At 39.9% G+C, this 22,526-nt stretch overlaps 1 protein-coding gene and 1 long non-coding RNA gene across 2 annotated transcripts; one reads left to right on the forward strand and one right to left on the reverse strand.

The window, feature by feature from the left end:
- Positions 1-552: 552 nt before the first annotated feature.
- Positions 553-16,571, forward strand: rac3a (Rac family small GTPase 3a). Its single transcript, XM_044331238.1, has 6 exons — positions 553-722; positions 4,334-4,405; positions 4,489-4,606; positions 13,087-13,149; positions 13,963-14,122; positions 15,496-16,571. Exons 1-6 carry the CDS (start codon positions 688-690, stop codon positions 15,624-15,626), a joined length of 579 nt encoding a protein of 192 aa, XP_044187173.1. The 5' UTR covers positions 553-687; the 3' UTR covers positions 15,627-16,571.
- Positions 16,572-17,070: 499 nt separating this feature from the next.
- LOC122966880 lies at positions 17,071-20,345 on the reverse strand. Its single transcript, XR_006398482.1, has 2 exons — positions 19,697-20,345; positions 17,071-19,528 (listed from the first exon to the last, which is right to left on the reverse strand). It is a non-coding gene; the product is annotated as an uncharacterized LOC122966880 (long non-coding RNA).
- Between the last annotated feature and the right edge of the window lie 2,181 nt (positions 20,346-22,526).

Genomic DNA, 22,526 nt, shown 5'->3' on the forward strand with positions numbered 1-22,526 from the left:
AAAGGGTCAGCAGATAAATCTAAGGGGTCATGAGATGATTAATGGGAGAGGAAAGAAGAAAAAACAAAGTTCTGATACACAAATCTGTTTTCAGTTTTTTGAATTTTTCTCTAATCTTTGATTTTTGCTGAAATATTGGATCATTTGAACATTTATTGAAATGAAAGCATGTGAGAAGTTTAGAGGGAAAAATCACTATTTGGTGGAGCTGTTAACAACTCATAGACATGTGAAATGTGACCCCGACTACACACTGCTTTTTGTAAGACGTAAAAAGCCAAAAATCTTTAACAATGTGTTGTATTTTAAAAGCTTCATTATCCATTCACAAGTATAAAGTAACTTGAAGTGGTAATAGTCAAGAAAAATACAAGTAACGGTAACACTTTACAATAATTGTACTGAAGTTCAATACTTGAGTAAATGTACCTGGTTGCACTGGCTGGTGGTCAACACAGCCTGGCCCGATCATTTGCAGAAGCTCGCACAGCTGACTGGCCCTTTAAATGCGTTCGTTCATCTCCGGAACACTTCGCGTGTAGTCGGTTACGGTCTCCGTTTGCCGCTACAGCTACAGCCCAGCAGCAGCAGCAGCAGCAGCTCACCTACAACAGCTGAAGAAACTGAAGGCAGGTGGCTGCACGCTGTGCAAACTCCACGCTCGGATAGCATCTCTTCTCTCCGCAAATGCAGGCCATCAAATGCGTAGTCGTGGGCGATGGGTGAGAATTTATTCTGTGTTTATGCGAGTGGAAATGTTGTCTTATTCATGAGTGAATTCGCATCTGAGAGGGCAATTGTTGCAGGAGGGGCTGGGCTGGAGAGGGGGGGTTATGGGTCGGCATTCACTAAACACCGGGCTTCTTTGCAGCCCTGGTGGGTGTGAGATGAGATGAAATGAAATGAAATGAAATGATGAAACGAGATGAAGGGCAGTTATTCATCTCTGAAAGGTGAGCGGTGGGCGGCAGAGTGATAAGCTGCAAATTCGAGATGAGGTTTATCTTTTTACTACTGATTTGATTTTTGTTTTAACTCAGCAGCTTTAATGTTCACCTGTGTTGTGTGCGTGCGTGCGTGTGTGTGTGTATGTGTGTGTGCACGCGCGCAACGCACGATAGTGTACTGTGTGGCTGTTGCTGGGTTTGTCTTTTTTTAATGATGTAATGTTGTCACACCTACACACTGCGATGCCTTCAACACACACACACACACACACACACACACACACACACACACACACACACAGACACACTCCTAGCTACAAGGACTGCTGCAATACAATATCTAGCTCTCCCATACAAGTGTAAAAGTAAAAGTAACAATACCACACTAATAAAATATTAGTGTACAAGTGTTACAATTATTTGAACACCAAAATGTTCTTAAAGTACTAAAACTCATAGTGCAGAGTCATTGTGGCCTCTGTGAAGCTCATTTTAACTGCTTTGTAAACTGTTGTGTAGTTTCATATTTTATAAACTGATGAAGATTTTGCATACAGCTGTGAAAGTAAAATCTTCATCTGCAAAGTAACTACAGTTGTCACAAATGTAGTGGCTTAAAAAGTGAATTGTTCCATCAGTGTTTGTGCCTTTGTATGAACTATATTCAGTTTATTACTGTAATGTCAACAACAACTCATGCTCCAACCACTTGAAAGAGTCTCTACAAGACGGGACCTTGAACTGTATAATGTGTCATGAGTATGTGGACGGGGCAAAGGGGAAGAGGACCTAATCAAATCCAAAAGACAGGCTTACAGGTCGCTAACAAGGAGGCAATCTAAAGAAGCAAACAAGTCTAAGGGGCAAGCAGCTCACAAACAAGCAGAAGGTCTAAACCACAGGTCAAGGCAGGAAGAGGCGACAGCTACAGAACAGAATACAGAATATGGGATATGGGATGACTGGAACGCAAGTGTACACCGTAGCAACACTGATGAACTGGCAGGGAATGGATAACAGAGGAGGGGTGTATATAATACTGGGTCAGATGGGATAATGAGCAGCAGGTTAAGACAGTGGAAAGGGAGTGGAAAGGTGCACAGGTGAGTGTGGGAACCAGGCAGGAAAGTCCTGGGACATCTAGTGGACAGGTAGAGAATGACAAAGCCAAGAGAAGACAGAGGCAGGATGGGCAACGCCAACACAAACAGGAGCGAGACACAGTGTTACAGAAACAATTGTGAATATGATATTAGTAATCTGATGGATTACAGAACACTGTGGTTCACTTTTCTAACGTTTTCTAATGTTGAACAGTTGAATAGATCATATTCATAGCAAACGTTTGAACTTGTCAAACACAGGTATGGCTAATAACATCATTATATGCTGGCTGAAACTTAGAAAAGTTTGAGTTCCGCTGACTTACAATAATAACAGAAGTAATGAAGCTGCTTATAGCTGCCACCAAGAGCAAAAAAAACACACAGAAATCAGTTCTGAGTCACTTATTTTGCCCAATTTTGGTACCACTTTATAATAAGGTACCCCTGATGAAGAGTGTAGAAGTTGTAACTAATACTTTATAAACGGTTAAATTGTTTACTAATGATTTATAGATCACCTATAATCCATTAATAATAGCAACTCCTAGGTGAAAAAACACATCAACAGTATTCAAACATTTCATAAATAATGTATAACACACTATGATGAAAAAATAAGCAGGCATAAAGACATTGTGTTTATTCATGTACAGCATTTGTCCACAATTATAACATTTTATATGATCACAACTGTTTTACTATATTATCATTCATTATCTGTTTATACAGCAGCCTCCACTCACAATAATTAACACTTATATAACTTCCTAAAAAGCAAACAGTAAAAATGAGTATGAGTCACCCACAATGAAATCTTAATAAGTCAATAAGAACTAAAGGACTGTCTGAAGAGACAAAGCATGCTGCCAAACATGGCTACACAAATGTTATTAAATAATTTATGATGATTAATTAACATTCATAAAGAAATTAGTTACAACCTATAAACTCGCTATCAGAGGGCCTTGTTCTTATTATACACTGTACATGTATATGTATGTATATGTGCTCAGCTGTAGCAGAATCTTGTGCCGTCTTATCCCAAGCATGACGCAAGATTTAAAGAAATATAAAACACACATTGTTATTTCTTCAATAGGCTACAATTTGTTATGACTGTCCTGCCATACATCACTGATGGGGCTGGTAAAGACAGACAGGACAATAGAATTTTTGTTCTGAAAAATAACCAGTATCAAGCATTCATCCATTGTCTTTTTCAGCGTCTTTTAAAATGTCATCTTAATGATATTTTAAGCCTTATGTGAAGCATTTTGAGAGATAAACTTGCCTCTACATATCCAAATTTTAGCCTGTCATTATCAACACAGTGCACTCCTCCCTTTACTTCCCTCTTTTTCTTATCTTCTGTGCCCTTGTGTGTTAAGCTCGCCATACTGTGCTTAAAATATAATAAATAAGTCAACAAAATGGATCCATCCTCTGACCAGTGTGTCAATCATACAAAACGGATCCAGCCTATAAGCACCTCAGTGATCTTGTGCCCTGAAGCTTGAGATCACTCCTGTCTGGATTTGAACACAGTTAGTCTGGGTTATCACTTTCCATTACTCAAAGAAGCAAGTCTGTACCAATCAACCGGTATAGCACCCACCAACCCATGTCATCACATGCAAGGGTAATGATTATAATTCAAATTAGGTTCAAATAATAGGCCAGCATAAAGTAATAAAGACTGGTTGCTAATTAAGGCAATGTCAAAATCATTCAAATGTTAGAATTTTCTGCATTTTCTTCCTGTAAAAATGAACATTTTTACTCACTTTTAGCTATTAAAGGTGTAATATGCAAGATTTGTCCACCTGCACCAAACAGATAGGGGGCAGCATATCACATGACCATATATTGGGAATCTAAATGGTTACTTTCTTGCCTGAAAAAATATTAAAACTTAATAAAGTGACATATGAACAGTGCTACAGCTAAATTTACAACAGCTTTTAGCCTGGTTCTAAATCGCTGCCATATTGGCTCAGGGTAGCGCCACTTCTTCTTCCTCTCATGTTAGACTGAGGGCAGACTGGACGCCACAAAAGTCGATCTGAAGCTCATTTGAGGTTGCAGAAATTAGTTGCAGATGTTTTATATCCAGTCTTGTCACAAATTTGTCTTCATACCAGCTTTATATCCCAGTTTAAAGACTCTGCTTCCACCATATTAACAGTATATTCTTTGCTGTTGCCATCATGTTGTTGCCACAGTTGAATGGTAGTGATCATGTATGCATCTCTTTGTGTCATTGTTCTCTGTTGTCTCCAGTGCGGTGGGGAAGACATGTCTGCTCATCAGCTACACCACCAATGCCTTCCCTGGAGAGTACATCCCCACAGTGTGAGTACAGCCACACCTTCAGCAGCACTGATGCACACCGACCTGTTCACATGTAAACTGGATGTGCTGTGTGTTTGTCTCAGCTTTGACAACTACTCAGCAAACGTGATGGTGGATGGTAAACCAGTAAACCTGGGCCTTTGGGATACAGCTGGGCAGGAGGACTATGACAGGCTCCGCCCCCTGTCCTACCCTCAGACGGTAACACACACACACACACACACACACACACACACAACCAATAAATAATGTAAACTTTTTATACAACTCATCATTCACATTTACATCTTATAAAATTAGAGCATATAATATTTCTATTTTTGTACTTACACACAAATGTGTCTGGAGTTAAACTGAAGTTAATAAATATTTTTGGTTAAACTTATGATAATAATATATAATATAATATATATACACATTCTACATTAATATGTAACTAATGCATGATGTATGAGGATTTAACAACAATTATCAAGTCACTATGACTGAAAAAGGCAGTAAATTTGATCATTGAAAGCTGTCACAGTTGTGTACCAGTGTTCAAGTTGAACTGGTATTGAATTAAATGGTGATATCTTGTAATGATCGATCTCAGCATGCTTGAAGCAAGAACTAGGGAATGACAACAAGTAATACATTCTTTACAAAATGTTCTTGTTGTCAGTCCTAACATTTGTCTCATATATTGTTATTACTCTGATGTCAAGTCGATTTATGAAATGTTCAGCCTAAAGGTAAAGCACAGTTGACACTCAGCTGGAATGCAGAGTGGAGACAGTTCTACACTGTGGCACATATACGACATCTGTATCTGCCATGGAGCATGTTACAGCATTTGTATGCAGGTATATACTGTTTCTCTGTCATCACAATGGTTTTCTGCACTGTGAAGCGAACTCAATCATCGATATTAGACATAACTGTCAAGTGTTACTTAGGGACAGCAAGGACAATAGAGACAGTAATTGGATTATTGTATATGCACAGGTGGAGAAAACTAAAATCATATGGGCATGAAATGGTCTTTGGTTTGGTTATTATGTCACAACTTTGCGTTTTTGAGGAGGTTGGACAGCGACAGTGATTAGACAGATAGTGAGAGATGGTGATAGCAAGTGATAGCATGATTGAGTGTTGATTGTGATAGAGTGATTGGCCTTAAGCAAGTGAGGCGTGCTTGTGTGAATATGTTTGTGAGGCTGATATTGTGCATTTTCATCTTGTGATTTATAGGTTGTTATAACTATGTGTCTCTAGCAGTGTGCTTTGTGTCAATTTGTTATCTTACCTGTGTGTTGTTGTTGTATTTATTCATTTGTTCTTATGTGTATTTGTGGAGTTGTCAACTGGTGAGGGTAGGTAGGTAGACAGGTGCAGGAGTAGTAATAATAATAATAATAATCTTCATTTGTATAGCACCCTCATGCAAAGATGCAGCCCAAAGTGCTTAACAAAACAAGATCAAATGGCAATAAACAAAAGCAATAAGTAAAAAAGTTTGATCACAAAAATAAACAACAATAAGTGGGAAAAAAAGTTTGATCACAATTCAATAAAACATTGACAATGATACCAACAAAGTTACCACAAATTAGAAGCCAAATTAAAAAGATTGGTCTTTAATTTCTTTTTAAAAACACCAAGTTAGTTCTCTGTTCTAAGACCCAACTGTCTCACAGTTTAGGGCCATAAAAACAGAAAGCACCCTCACCAGATTTCTTTACTTTTATTTCTTGACACTTTAGGAACCTCTAAAAGAAAGGCAGTGGAGGTTGGAACATAAAATGAAGTAACTGATATACGCAGGTGCAGGTTATGTAAAGCTTTATAGACAAGTAAAAGGACTTTAAAATCAGTTCTAAAAGATTCAGATAGCCAGTGCAGTGATGCAGGCAGAAGGGTTATGTGATCTCTTTTTTTGTATCGGTCAAAATCTTGCTGAAGCATTCTGTATTAACTTTAATTTTCTTCAAGACTTTTTAGGGAGCCCAGTATCTAAACATCTTGGAATCAAAGCATGTATCAGCATTTCAGCATCATTCTGAGTTAAAAGTGGTCTACTTTTGGTGATGTTCCTCAGATGAAAATATGTTTTTGTGACCTTATTAAAATGGCAAATAAAATTTAGATCTGTCTAAAATCTAGTCTAAAATCACTCCCAAATCAGTAACCTATGCTAATTTGCCATCTAGAGTAGCTATATTATTAGATAATATGTTTCTAAGGTGTTTAGGGCCAAGCACCATTATGTCAGTTTTTTCTGAGTTTGGTAGCAGGAAATTGCAGGTCATCCAGGTCTTTATGTCAATAAGACATGCTTGGAGTTTAGTTAACTGATTGATTTCATCTGGCTTCATTGATAAGTATAATTGAGTATCATCTGCATAACAATAGAAATTTATGGAGTGTTTCCAAATAATATTACCCAAAGGAAGCATGTGTAAGGTGAATAGTATTGGTCCAAGCACAGAACCTTGTGGAACTCAGTGTCTAACTTCTGTGTGCATGGAGGATTCATCGTTAACGTGTACAAACTGAAATCGATCTGATAAATAGGATTTAAACCAGCTTAATGCAGTTCCTTTAATGCCAATTAAATGTTCCAGTGTCTGTAATAGGATGTGATGGTCAAAGGTGTCAAATGCTTCACTAAGATCTAACAAGACAAGTACAGAGAGAAGTCCTTTGTCTGATGCAATCAGGAGGTCATTTGTAACTTTCACCAGTGCTGTCTCTGTGCTATGATGCGCTCTAAATCCTGACTGAAGATCCTTAAATAAACTATTTTTATGTAGAAAGTCACATAACCGTTTAGCGACTGCTTTCTCAAGGATCTTAGAGAGAAATGGAAGGTTAGATATAGGTCTATAGTTGGCTAAAATGCCTGAATCAAGAGTAGACTTTTTAAGAAGAGGTTTAATTACAGCTACTTTAGAGGACTGTGGTACATAGCCTGTTACTAAAGACAGATTGATCATATCTAGTAAAGAAGTGCTAACTAAGGGTAAGACTTCCTTAAGCAGCCTAGTTGGGATGGGGTCTAAGAGACAGGTTGATGGTTTAGATGAAGAAATCATTGAAGTTAGTTCAGGAAGGTCAATTGGAGAAAAACAGTCTAAATATATATCAGGTTTTTACAGCTGTTTCTAAGGTTCCTGTGTTTGGGAATAAATCAGTGCCTATTAAGTGCAGGAGGTGATGAATTTTGTCTCTAATAGTTAGAATTGTTTCATTAAAGAAGTGAGGTCATTACTACTGAGAGCTGTAGTAATACATGGCTCAATAGAGCTACAACTCTTTGTCAGCCTGCCCAAAGTGCTGAAAAGGAACCTAGGGCTGTTATTAATGATGACTAATAGGCAGCTCTGGCATTACAGAGGGCCTTCCTATATGTTTTAAGACTATCTTGCCAGACTAAGCGAGATTCTTCCAGTTTGGTGGAACGCCATATCCTTTCAAGGTTTTGTGATGTTTGGTTTAACTTGCAGGTTTGGGAGTTATACCATGGAGCTAACTACTTATGTTTTATTATCTTCTTTTTGAAAGGGGTGATGGAGTCAAGTGTCATTTGCAGTGAGCCTGCAGCACTATCAACAAGATTATCAATTTGGGAGGGACTAAAATTAGCATAAGAGTCCCCTGTAGTATTGAGACATGGCATTGAATTACAGACATCTAGTGAAGACATTTTTGTCTAATGGCATGTAGTCCAGTAATTGAAATTCAAAAGTTATTATTATTATTAAGTAATGGTCTGATAAAATAGGATTTTGGGAAAATCTATGAAATGTTCAATTTCAATGCTATATGTCAGAAGAAGTTCGAGGGTGTGGTCAAGACAGTGAGTGGGTATATTTACAGTCAAAGAAGCCAGTTGAGTCTAATAATGAGATAAACGCAGTGCTTAGACTATCATCATTGACGTCCACATGAATATTAAAGTCACCTACTATAAATACTTCATCTGTGCTAAGGACTAAGTTTGATAAAAACTGAGAATTCAGATAAAAATTCAGAGTATGGGCCAGGAGGATGGTACACTATAACAAATAGAATTGGCTATAATGTTTTCTAGGTTGGGTGAGAGAGACGAAGATTCGACGAAGATAGACAGAAACAGCAGAGTGTGTCTACACTGGAGGTGTTCAGGTACAGTGTTGAGCGTAGGTCATCTGTGTGTTTTGGGAGCACTCAGAGCCTGATACACATGACTGTAGTGATGTGTGTCAAACGGAGGAAAATAGACTTAAAGTGTAAATGAACGCTTCAGGTAGCGGTTCCGCCCGTGAGACATGACTGAGACGCGAGCCTGCACAGAGCCGGTGAAGACAGCTGCATAGATTACAGATTATAGATTGTCTAGACACAGGATAAGGCTTTTGAATGAGTTATAATTAAGTTTAGGTCTAGGGTTGATTATTAGGATTGAGTTGAAAATGGCAGCAGCTCCACCTCCTCAGCCAGTGCAGGATTTTAAGAGTTTTTAGAAGATTTTATCATTGTACAGCATTTCTTAATGATAATGTCATAACATGATGAACGCGTGGATAATCGTCTCCACTTGGGATGTATCGAAAGTTATCACAGGTGAAAATTAGTAACAATCAAAGCTCAGTGGTTCGAATCCTGAACAGGTTTTTAAAAATAATGTATCCATGTGGCCAGACCAGGATTTTGGGAGCAAGAACTGCTAATATTTGCAAACTACGCCTATGAAACATCTGTCTCACACACACACAAGTCTCACCAGTTCATCAGAAACAAAAACACCAGGTAAGTTTAAACACTGGGCAAACTGGAAAACGAACCAAATGCAGACACCAAGGCAGAACAGTTCAATGAAAGAGTTTTAATAGTTCGATAACCAAAGGCAGGCTTGCGTTCGGCAACAGCAACGCGGTCCAAACATGCAAACAAGTTCAGAGGGCAAAACAGGCAGGTCAAAAACAGACAGAAGGTCCAACCACAGGTAGAATTATCAGGCAGGAAAATCAGGAACATGATAACAGGTACAGGTGGTTGAGAAGCAAGTGTACAACATGACAAGCTGGCAGAGGACTTTGGTGAGAGGGCAGATATAAATACACACAGTGGGTACATCTCAAGTCTCTTAATTGCATCCACGTTTCCCTCACTTGCGTCTTTTCCTTGCGTCTTATTCCCTCCTACTGAGGATCAATGGAGAGATGCAAGGAAAGAGGCAACAAGGAAATATGTTTTTAGAGAAATGAGACGTCCTTTCCTCTGAAGCGTCATGTGAAGCGACATCCGTTTCTGATGATGGCGGCAGCTGATCACAGCTGGATCAGTCAGCTTTAGCAGCTGGAGCAACTTTTGATGGAGTTTATGTCTGCACACATGTGCACTGTGGATAATACTAATAAAGGTGCACAGTTATCACTGCTATAGCAGCTGTTTTCTCTCTGCAGCCTGCATTCTGTATCTATACTGTGTCCTGCTCAGAGGCACAGGAAGCATTTCTACTGGCAGAATGTATTTGTATTATTTATTAATGATTTGCATCTGTATTTATTGATATTTTGATTGTGAATTCATTGTTTAATAATCTTTTCATTGTTAATTGTTAAATAACAATAATAAACTGTTTAATAATTTATTTATTATGCTAAGTGTTTCAGGGAAAATTGAAATTATGTAACTCATCAAACCCGACACTCAGATCATGAAAAGAAAAAATTTTCTAATAAATGAAGAAAGTTGTTTATGGTTCTTTTGATGGTTCATGGTTGATCAGATCTACAATTAACACAGACTTTTAACTAGATGGTGAATCAGAAAACAAATATAATATAAAATTTGACTTCCCTTAACCATGCGAAAGTGCTCTTTTAGATACTCAGGGGTTGTAGTAATACGGCTCTATCCCCTGAAACAACTCAACACAAGATTTGGCCATCAGTCTAAACATTTTGTTATTTTGCTTTTCTAACCAAAAACCTGCTTTTGTTGTTCACTTTCCCCAGAATCATTGATGTCATACTCTTTCCACACGAACTACTCTCTTACAAAAATCCTGGATAAGTAACTGCAATAATTGGACCACCCTATACTGTCAGGAGTGACTTCTAGTTTTTAGCTAGTGTGTCACAGCTAGCTGTGTCTCATGTTGTACAGAGTTCTGACTGGCAGCTCAGTCCCAGCAGGCTGCCACTGATTGTGTGTACATGCTCTGCATGTCAATAAGGCTGCTTTCACAGAGTGTTTCTGGTGAATGCTCCATTTCACAGTCAATGCTCCTCTCTAGCTGACATGGTGACACAGTTTGAACCTGTGGTGATCATTACTTGTGCTCTGGCCTGGCTTCAGGACACTCCTCCTGGGTCAGACGAGGCTCAGATACTGTGCAGGTTTTGTGAACACAGTGTAATGTTGCTATTTGTTTAAATGTACAGAAGCTGAGAGGAGCCGTGGTTGCCATTACTTTTTACACCCAGAGCTCATGAGTTCATTGTTTGGAATCACAATGTGTTTTTTAAGATAATGGAATACTTATCAAGAAAACCACGTTGTTGTTTTGTTTTTTTTATGAGAAAAGATAGATCAATCAAATTAGTGTGAAATCCGTTGGATTCAAGTTACTTCAAGTGTTGAGTTTACATTTTGTGATGCAGTGAACATTATGGCATTTTTGTTTATAGAATATGGGCAATCTGTATGTATCTGGGCACATTGACTGGACAGATGAACTTTCAATTGATCTTAAAAATCATCTACTCTTGGCAGCATATTGCTGTGTATTCACACAGGCACTCCGTTTGCACATCGAACACAGCCAGGACGAGACATTCATATGTATTTCTTTGGTACAAAGCGTCACACAAATGAGGTAGAATCTAAGCTACAGTAGATTAAGGAGAAGTCTTTGAGAAGAAATGCCACAATTCTCAGTTTCAAATTCCACCTGATATCTAGAGAGAGCAATGGAGGTGAGTAGTTAACCTCAGGGAGGTATAGATCTTGAAACAAGTTTTGGAGACAAACAGGGAGTCTGCTGACGAAGTCAAGTTAGGTAACTCGTTCCATCACCAAGGGAGCACAGAGGAACTGTGACTGATGGTGATGGGACACTAAATAACTTCTGGCTGATTCAAAACCAGGGGCCTCACTTATAAAACTGTTCGCAGGATTAATGTCAAAAAGTGGCATACAGATGAAACACAGGAAGTGCTTACGCACAAAAATATTGTGATTCATAACATAGTGTGCACGCACATCCTACACCGGTTTCCCTCTATAAATCATAATCAACTCGAAATTTGGCGCACATGAGAGAGCGTCTCGTCCCACCCTTGTAACGCCCATAGTTGTCTATAAATAGTCAGTAAAACACCCCAAATTAATATCCATCCATACTGACTACATGAAGACAACCATTGCAAATGCTGACAGAGAAGTTTCACATAATGTGACATTGAAGTTGTTGTTGGGGAGGTTGAGGCAAGAAAAAATATATTGTTTGGTGGACACGGTGTTGGCATTGCAGATGCCAAACAGGCTTTAGTTGAATCCTCTCTGTAATAAAAAAGAAGCGGTCCGACATAGAAGTAGAGTGTTTGTGTTACTATTAATAACTGCACACTATATACTGTGCAGCCTACTCTTAATCAATATCTTGCACATCCATCCCATTCCCTTCTATTATAATACATTTAAACCTGTTAGCTGCTCCTTTCACCCAGAATATATTTTACATTTTTCTTCTTTTGTAAACTTATTCTTTTTTATATTCTTTTAGGATTACTTAAGTTTTGTGTATTTTTTGTGTATATCTAAGACTTCTGCACACCAGTACAACACCAAGGCTAATTCCTAGTATGGGCTTCCCTGTATGTACTTGACAATAAACTCGATTCTGATTCTGAGCTGTACACTGAAAGATCTACTTAATACTGTTGTGTTCGCATTCTGCCATCGGAGTCGCATTTTCTCATTTCTCCAGTTTATGTGTGTACGCATGTTTCTGGAGAAGACTGCACATTCTCCTGTCAAGAAGAAATTCCAAAGTTTGCTTAGAAAGTATCTTTTGTGCATATGCAACGGTTATAAATGAAGCCCCATATCTCCACTGTGTTTTGGACCATTTGCAGTTTTATTGTGCATGCTGGCAAGGTGTCACAGTAATGGAGGTGAGAGATGACCAGTTCTTGTGCAAGAAGCTGAGTGACGTACTGTCAGTTAAGGCCTGATCTTGCTGATGTTTATGGTGTGATGCAACATGCTCAGTGAAAGGTAGTCTGTTGTCAATCATGAATCCTGGCAGCGAGGAGGAGGAGGAGGAGGAGCTGAGCTGGATACTAATGTTGTGTTGAACAGAAGGACTGTCTGGAATCACCAGCAGTTCATAGAGGTCTTAGAGTTGTTTCATCATTCATTTGTGATATCAGTGAGGCAGGCTGAGATTTGCACTTCCTGGCAGGAAAGACAGATAGAACTGATAATCAGATCTCAGGACATTGTGTATATGACAAGAGGAGAAGGAGACAAAGCACAGATTCTTGATTCTATTGTGCAGGATGTCTGTGTGTTTGCTTCACAGCTTCTTGAATCATGAAGTTTCATGATGAGATCAGGCAGGGTGACTGAAGTGTCATGATGCAACTTAACCTCCATTATGAGAGTGAAATGTTTACTGTGTAACTCTCTGTCCTCTCTCTGCCCAGGATGTGTTCCTGATCTGCTTCTCTCTGGTGAGCCCGGCCTCCTTTGAGAACGTCCGAGCCAAGGTGCTGATCCCGTCTCTTCTCAGCTCATTAGAAGCATTCTGAAGTGCTGTGTTGTACAATAAGTATACCTAACTGAAAAAAAGGTTAAAGATACACAAAACAACTCACCCACATCCCCCAAATGTATTGTATGTTGACTTTAGAACCCTGTAACAGAATCAGAGAGTGTATCCTCAACAGCATCAGATGTAATGACTGTAAAGGTCAATTCATGCTTTCCGGGTCTACCTGATGTAAATTTCGTCATCTGCCCATGTCAGCAAGAGTCTGCGTGCAGTCTAAAATTTTGGGCTGCATGCAGACATCTGCAGAGGGGACTGTACACATTGCAAGCACACCACCTGCGCATGTGCTAGAAAAGCAAACAGCAATGCCTGTCTCATCTACAATATGTATGTACTGTATTCCTTTTCTCATGTTGCTGTCGAAATCCAGCAAATCCAGTTGGACTAACACGTTATTGTGTTAAAAGGCTGATCAGAAATAATGCTGCACAAGCAGTCTGTAATACTCACAGAGTGTATTTTACAACTCTGAAAAGTTATCATGCTACAACCCTGTTTAGTAGTGCGCATAAGTGGAACACATCTGTGTCCATGGACCCCTGATTGTAGTATGTATGGAACTACATCCACAGTCTGTATGCAAGTCCACAGCTGTCCACAGACGCAGAATGTGGAAACCTTAAATTGGCCTTAATACTACAGTATGTTTCACTGTGGATGGGGATGTTTGCACCCTTAAACACAACTAAAGCATTTGGCTGCATCTTTGCTCATCATTGACCTTTGACCTCTGCGGCTTTCTTTGCAGTGGTATCCGGAGGTTCGTCACCACTGCCCTAATACACCCATCATCTTGGTGGGCACCAAGTTGGACCTGCGGGACGACAAGGACACGATTGAAAGGCTGAGAGACAAAAAGCTGTCTCCCATCACCTACCCACAGGGTCTGGCCATGGCCAGAGAGATAGGTAGGCACACGCTGTGTATGTGTGTGTGTGTGTGTGTGATTTTGATTTGTGCTAACTATCCAGTAGCAAGTGACTGCCACGTAAATTATTTTCAGTCGACACAGAGGCTTTGGTCATGGTTGCGAGGAGCAGTTTTTCACATCAGTCAAAGGGAGCCAGTACAAGCCACACTCTAGTCTGTGTGGGAGTTTCCATTGCTCTCCAACACCAGCGTGTCTCCATCCGCCTGTTTTTATTTATGTCTGAATAACTGAGTGGAAACACCAACATTTAAAAAAAAACAACAACCTTGAAATAACCCAAAAAAAGTTTTTGCACTTGGTTGTGAAAAAGTTGGTGTATCAAAATAAAAGCATACATGCACAAGGTAGAGTGAAAAACAAACTTAAACATCCAGCTCATAGAGAGTGTTTAATGAAGGGATCTTCTATTGGCCAGTATGAACAGAATGAATGATTATGATAAGAAAAACCTGTTTCAATGTTCATTTGGAAAGCTGACTGTTTTAAGACAGACTTGAAAAATTGTGAACCTGTCCTTTAAGTAATCATAGGTCACATCTAAGTATAATGTAATCATTAGAAGATCCCTTCTTACACTGTAAGTGCATTATGTAAGGTCCTTCTGTGCATAAATGTATTTAAAAGTTTATCTGAAACTAATATGAAGCTTCAGCGTCCAAATGAGTCAAATCAAGTAGATATCTTTCAACATTACAGTCTTTTTGTTACTATACTTCCACCACAGCTCAACAGGGAAACACTGTCTGAGGAAACACAAAGAGGGAATTTGATGCTAAAAAGACTGTAAATGTGTCAGATATCCACTTGATATGACTAACTCAGACTGCTGAAGCCTCATATAAGCTTCACATCTACTTTAAATGACTGTGTGGACACACTGTGGATTTTGGCCTCCATCACTTACATTGAAGCACATTTGAATCCTTTAATAGCCAGTATGAACAGGAGGAATGATTACAGTGAGGAAAACCTCTTTCACTGTTCATATGGACACATGACTGTTGTTTTAAGACACACTTGAAAAACTGTGAACCTGTCCTTTAATCTCACCTACTGTACCAAGCTTTCTCCAACTAGAGGAAGAGCCATTAGTGAGCACAACAGCACACTTATCTTAATCACTGAACAATCAGATGTGGGCTGCGATTCAGTGGACTGGAACTAGACTGTATTTGAATACTGGCTTTTATTTCTATTAAATGTATGGTATTTATATGCATTGTGAATTTGATGCAGAGTCAAACAAGCCAAGAAAGAAAAAAAATAAGGATTATAAACTGGATAAAGGAATATGAGTGCACACAGAGTTTTGAACTCATTCACACCCCTCTGGCTGTTCCTCGTCTGCAGGTGCAGTCAAGTACCTGGAGTGCTCCGCTCTGACTCAGCGAGGGCTGAAGACAGTCTTTGACGAGGCCATCCGAGCTGTCCTTTGCCCTCCGCCCATCAAAAAGAGAGGCAAGAAGTGCACAGTGTTCTGAGGAAGAGGAGCTAGAAGATGAGGCCACCAGGATGTGATTACTTATGAACGGGGTACTGCCAAGTGGGAACTGCTTTGAAACACAACAGCAATGTACCATCTGCACAGAAGGAGTTTATCTTAACTGGTCAGAAGCTGGCTGAGGATTTCAGCTGGTGTGTTAAAGATGGCATATTTAAGCCTAATGTTTGGGTACAAAGATGAATTTTGTGTGATGTACAGTATGCCTTAAAACAATTCTTATGAGTCTGACTCTTAGATATTAGGACTAGGATGAGAAAAGTTTACTCATTTCCAGGATATGCAAAAATATTTTGCACTCTCCTGTTCAACCTTGACAACCTGTAATTAAAAACACACGAGTTGAACAAAACAAGGAAACAGACCAAATGTATATTCTCCTTTTGCACACCATGTATTGTTGTTTTTTTAACGCAAGCTTCTTTTGATAGGTTTTGTGGAGATGACTTTATTTTGCAATATTTCTTCAAATACGAGCACAGTTTAAATAAGTGTAAACATGTGATTAGCTCCCTGTATGTTCAGCACTATAGAACAGGGTCACTGTCTCCAGATGATGATGATGATGATGATGATCCCGACTGTAAGACAATTTTATAAGGCCACCTAAACGTTTAGAATTTCTTATCAAACCTGGCTCTCAAATTTGTTTGCCCAAGTTTTGTACTTTAGAGAAATCAATTGATGTTCTTACTATGCTGCGTAAGAACTGGCTTTGAATTTCTCATTTATCATACATTTATAAACATTTGATATTTAATATAATACCAGTTGCTCAGCTTTGTGAATATATTGAAATTTAGTGTTAAGTTGTTAGTGCTGTATGCTGCTAACCTGACACACCAGATGCTTTGTTACACAGAACCATCTGAGAAGTTGTCCTTGGAAACTGTTTGGAAAAGGGCAAAAAATACTTGGCAGGTGATTGGATGAACCAACTGTCTATCACCGTCTTACCTTGCGAGGCAGCTGGATTCAGGAGATCATGTGAGAATCCTAACTTGAAGCCTGACAAGATGGATTCTCGCGTGATCTCATGATGCTGTAATCTCACAAATCCAGCTGCCTCGCAAGGTAAGTACGCTGCCCCTCTTGGAGAAAAAAACCTGGCCAATGACTGTGAGCTAATAGGAGTTAGAGACCTTTGCTTTAGAATAAAGCACACAACTCTTAATTATAAGAATCTTTCTAATCCCACCATACATACAAAGAACCTGTAATCATGCAGCCATCCTCGTGTGTACTGCAGCACTGGACCTATAGGTGGTGTTAAACATAATGTTACAAAGCCAGGTATACTAAAAAAAACACATGTATGAGAGTTTGATTTCTGTCTATTGAGTGCAATGACATGCTTTGATCTGATGTGCTTTCAACACAGTCTGACAGACACCACAAACAACTGAGCACAGCTCATCAAGATATGTTCTTTGCACCGGCTTTATTTCAATGTTAACAAATCTCATGAGAACACCAACAATGTCTCTCAGTATTTTCTGACTTCTCTAATGTGATTGTGGCTGTCAGCCCAAAGCCCACTGCTTTCTTCTGAAGACATGAATCTTTAAGAACACCTCACAAATATATAGTTTCATTTCTAAAAAAGGCTCAGCAACCTCGTCCCTGAAAAGAACTTATATTTCTTTTTTTCTTGGCCTCCCTGAATTACTCGTTTTAGAATATTGCCAACTGTCACCTTGTGCATGGCCATCATCATCATCAATGTATGCTGAGATGCTAACATTCTCCATACCACTGCTCAACTTAACACAAGCTTCAGTCTTAGCATGAGCTCCAGTCTTGATTAAGTGGTTAAAAAGTTACATTAAGAATGACATATATCTACAATAAACATTTCCCTGTTAGACAAGTAGTTAAAACATTTATATCTGTATGTTGACTCAAATTATGACCAAAGCCACACACACATTTCTGCAACATTGTCTAAAAATAAAGAGTGTACTACTTTAATCAAACACACACACAGCACTCCATCCTGGTCAGAATCTGTTCATTATTAAAAAGGTAGATTCCCGGGATGTCTTTGTGTCCTCTAGGATACCAGTTTGTACATAACACCCACAGAAAACATACTCATTCCTCAAATGTAGAATCTGCTCCCCGCTTTTTGAGTGATGAATGTTAATAATGTGCCATTAGTGAAGTGTTTTTTTAGTGGAACAATCATGCCAAATGTTCATGTTCAAACAGTCATGGGACCCAGACAAGACCCCCTTTAAAGATTCTCAACAGGGCATCCATATACAGTGGTAAAGTGAATGATTGTGTTAGTGACTTATCGTGTGTAATTTCATGTCACTCTGTTTGAGGGAATGACACAGGTGCAGTGAAAAGAGTGTGGGATTTTGTATGTTATTGTATATTATTACGTTTTCTATATTCTTTTTTTTGTTGTGTACTTAACTTAGAAATGAAAAGATTTTTAACCAATTACAACAAATATGCATTAAATACCTAAAGGGGATGATTTGTTTTGAGTACCTGTTATAATGTTGCCAAAAAGTCTCTCAGTGTACATAAAAATGCATTAAATATATTTGAATGGACTAAAAGACACTTCATGTTCCTGTTGTGTGAGTGTGCTTTTAATGTGGCAACCTAGTACATAACATTCATTTGATGTACAGTACAAGGTAAGGGCCACTGATGATGTCACACTAATTTAAGAAAAAAGTGAAGATGTTGTGAAAGTGCAGATGTTATTTCAAGGGGAAAAAAGTCATACTATTTTGAGAATAATTTGAGAAGAAATAAGGTCATAATATTATGAAAATACAATGATCATTTGCAAGACAACATAATTGTACAAGAATACGTCTGTAAAATTTTTGGAAGCTGAAAATAAAGAAGTCTGTGAAACAATTTAATGAGAGTCAAGAGATTAGAATTCTTATTCTGAAATGTGTAGGTTGTAAAACTGTTACCCTCACAATATTGTTACTTTTTGCTCAAAATTACAACTTGAATGTCAAAATTTTATGATTTTACCTCAAAATATTTTGATCAGCATGTCGTCATCACAGCTTTCAAACAACTTTGTTTCTCAATCTCTCTCTCTCTCACACACACACACACACACGCGCAAACACTTTCACTCATCCACCCACTCACACACACATGCACGTGCACATGCAGGTCGTCAAACTCAATAGATTATAATACATTACACCTCGTGTGCAGTACATTTCTGTTTATGACTTATAGGCTATTGAGCGTTGGAAGTTCTGTGTGTGTGTGTGTGTGTGTGTGTGTATGTGTGTATATCTTTGTAGAAGTGTACTTATGTGATTGTGTGTGACCATATGAGCCAAGAGCAAGTGGTTTTCATGGCATGTTCATTCGCTCTGATTCATGTGTCTTTGAGGTACAGAGATAAAACATGAGCTTGACTGCGATATATAATTTCTCCTCCAGTAATTTCTCCTTATATGTGCACTCACACATGCACGACACAGAGGCCCATTCACACCCATACATGCACTCTCTCAGGAAATAAAAACATCTAGCATTGTACAGCGCCGCAAAGATACCGCTGCAAGGAAAACCAAAACAAAGACGGTCTTAACTTGATTTAGCACATCTGAGTTTGTACAACTGCTGTCGCAGCCAAATCTATAACTATATGCAGCTTGAGTGGCTGGTCATTTTCCACTCAGCAAGATGAAGAGACATGTCTGTTCAAGAAGCTCTGGAGTATGTCCTACAGCCTGCCGACAGCAAGCATGAGTCGGGTAACTCCGAAACTGAGGAGGACACAAACTCGGAGGATGACGCTGAGTATGCTGTGGAGTCATCTGATGACTCTTATTCCTCTGACTGCACTGAGAGTGGGGAGGACACAGAGGAGACAGCTGATCCAGACTGGAAATCAAGAAATGTGAAAATTATCTGGGCTCTCACTCATGCCAGCTACCTGCGTGACCCCAGGACCCATAAGATACGCCATCGCCAGGATCAGCACCATAAAAATCATCCTTTGATCTTTCCATAACAGAAGACATAATCCAGCTTCTTATGGAGAATACCAACCTGCAGGGGAGACGTTCTGTGTCCGACTGGAGAGACGTGAATGCCACTGATCCTGGCCAGTGTGCACAGGTCACGGAATGAATCTACTCGCAGCCTGTGGGATGACCACACAGGAGGGGCCTTCTTCCGAGCCACAATGTCCCACCGCAAATTTAGTCTCATCAGCTCCAACCTGCGCTTCGACAACAGGCTGACTTGACCTGCACGTCACGCTGGCTGCTTTCCACCCCATCTCCGAGAAGTGGACGAGCAGCTGGTCCCATTCAAAGGTCGCTGTGGGTTCCGGCAGTACATGCCAGACAAACCAGCCAAGTATGGCATAAAAATCTAGGTCACCTGTGATGTCAAGACATATCATGCGTGGAGGATGCAGATATATACGGGGAAACCTGAGGGCTGTCCAGCAGAGGTGAACCAGGGACAGAGAGTGGTCCTGGAGATGACAGAGGGAAAAAAAACAGTGACCTGCAACAACTTCCACACCTCATCCAGTTGCCGCTCCTGCTGCAACTGAACTGAACTCTCTCTCTCTCTCTGTCACACACACACACACACACACACACACACACACACACACACACACACACCATTTCTGTTCTGAACATTCTTGAATTCTTGAGTTCTGAAAAATAAATCTAGTAATTCAGTGTTGTTGCTAATCATTGACATATCTGAGACTGTGATAACCCCCCCCCCCCCCCAGATTCCCCTGTCTTCATCTGCTGACATTTTTTGCTTTTGTCTTTTTAAATCAGTACCTCATTATCCCACTACATATGGGTCCTGACGGCACCATTTGTGTCAATCTGACAAGCACAAACGCCCCCTGCTGATTGGCCAAAGTAGTGTTGTGTGGCTCGCTCCGAGCCACTGTGTTTACAAGCCCGTTTACAGAGTCAAGGCTGTGTATGAACACTTTGTTTCCAGCACACACACAGAACAGACAGCTAGCAGGACCGTGAGGAGATATTCACTGAATTTGACAAAAAGTGTATTAGTTTAGAATCGCTGACTATACCTTTAAGTTGAAGTTTATTGTAATTTGGCAAATTTAGAATCATGAGAAAAATGTTTTCCTGTTTGAACATAACTGCACAGTGATAAAAACAACATGAAATTCTGTAGTGAAATGACTGTTGTTGGGCCTAACCCCTGGGACACACTGGATGTGTGAGCAGTGCGTGTGTGTGTCGCAGAACCTCTTGCTTTTCATTTCAGCGCCCATGTTAACAGGTTAGAGCAGCCAAAGCGCGCGAGTCTCACGCGGGCACACGGGAGGCTGCTGCGTCGCCTCATCTAGAGATTCGAGGTCTCGCCTATTTTCGCCACGTGACGTGCGCGGTTCTCAGCAGACAGGGAACACGATAGAAAGATAGGCTGCCAGTGGCAGAAGCACAGCAGCAGACATGCTTCCAGTGTGGACGCTACAAGTGTGAGCATGCATCCAGTGTGTCCCAGACGTAATGCTCTATGTGCATGAGACAAAGGCAGGCCTGCACACAGTCACAAAGCCTGATAACAAGGAAAGGTGCCAAGTTGAACAAAAGGAGTCCAAAATGGACTTCAACTCCCATCATGCTCTGCTCAGTTTGCACCTTGGTGTGAAATCCGGGGAAGCCCCTAATTCTCATCTCTCAATGGCAGACACGCTCCAACACCAGAGGAAGGCACGGCAACGCAGCCGTGACATCACCGCAGCTTTAAGTACCGGCTGCACACAGACATCTTGGCCTTTCCATTGTGCTGGAGGAAGCTTTGCTTTCTACAAATACAACCTCTTGACAAAAGTAAGATGTTGTCTGGGCAGAGACTCTATTAGATTTTGTGTGTTTAATAAGCTTAATGCTTGTGTTTCTGTTGTGTGATTTAACGGACCGCCAAGTCCTTTTGCCTGCTATACTCTGAGGAATATTTGAATTTCCTACCTGTTTAGTTTGTGTTCACCATGTTATACTGTCTGTGTTGTCCCACTCAGGACTGCTGTGTTTGTGCCACTGCGAGCGAAAAGTAAGTTGCTTTGTCAGTTAACAAACCAGAAAACGTGCGTGCAGACTACCGTCTGTATGTACACTCTCTGTGGATAAAGCAACCGCTGCTCTCCCCTCATGGTCGCAGGACTCCACCGAGAATTGTCTTTTCGTCCTTTTTCTTCCCTCTCTTGCTACTAACCCACACACACGCACATGTAAACACACACACCTTTCTTACACATCTGACGGTTGGATAGTATGGGACACAGTGCCACTCTGCTCCTCGTTATTGACCATCAGACACGTCTGTTTGATAAATTGATTTGGGTAAGTGCAGAGACACTGACCACTGGTCTGTGCCATCTTGCTATTGTTTAACCAAAACGCCGCGCCCCATCCGCCATTGGTTCTTGCGTGACGTGACTTCCTCCCAAAGTCACGTCAGCCATGTGACGTCATCTGACCAGATCATGTTGGCCATCTTATCACACACACTCCTGCTTGCATGTGTTTTCACTGTACATAACTGTTGTTATTGCTTAGGTAGAATAAGATTTTGTGGCTGATTGAGAGAGGCAGAGCTCGAACTCAAACCTTGTTCTTGTTTGTTGTGAATGTTGATATGCCTCAGATATTAGTATTTTAGGTGAACTCTTTTATGAGACAACCTCCCTGTCTGGTGTCTGTAATTATTAATTCACATTAATAATTTTATTAATTTTAATAATTAACTATAATCTCTGTTAATGAATTATTGCTAATAACCAGCTGTGCTCCTCCCAGCTCCAACACTATAAATGTTATATGAGTATGTGTTTGATGGGAAATTAAAGTGAACCTTGTAATCCTGGTAAGGACCT

Source organism: Thunnus albacares, chromosome 17, assembly GCF_914725855.1.
Source record: "Thunnus albacares chromosome 17, fThuAlb1.1, whole genome shotgun sequence".
NCBI lineage: Eukaryota > Metazoa > Chordata > Actinopteri > Scombriformes > Scombridae > Thunnus > Thunnus albacares.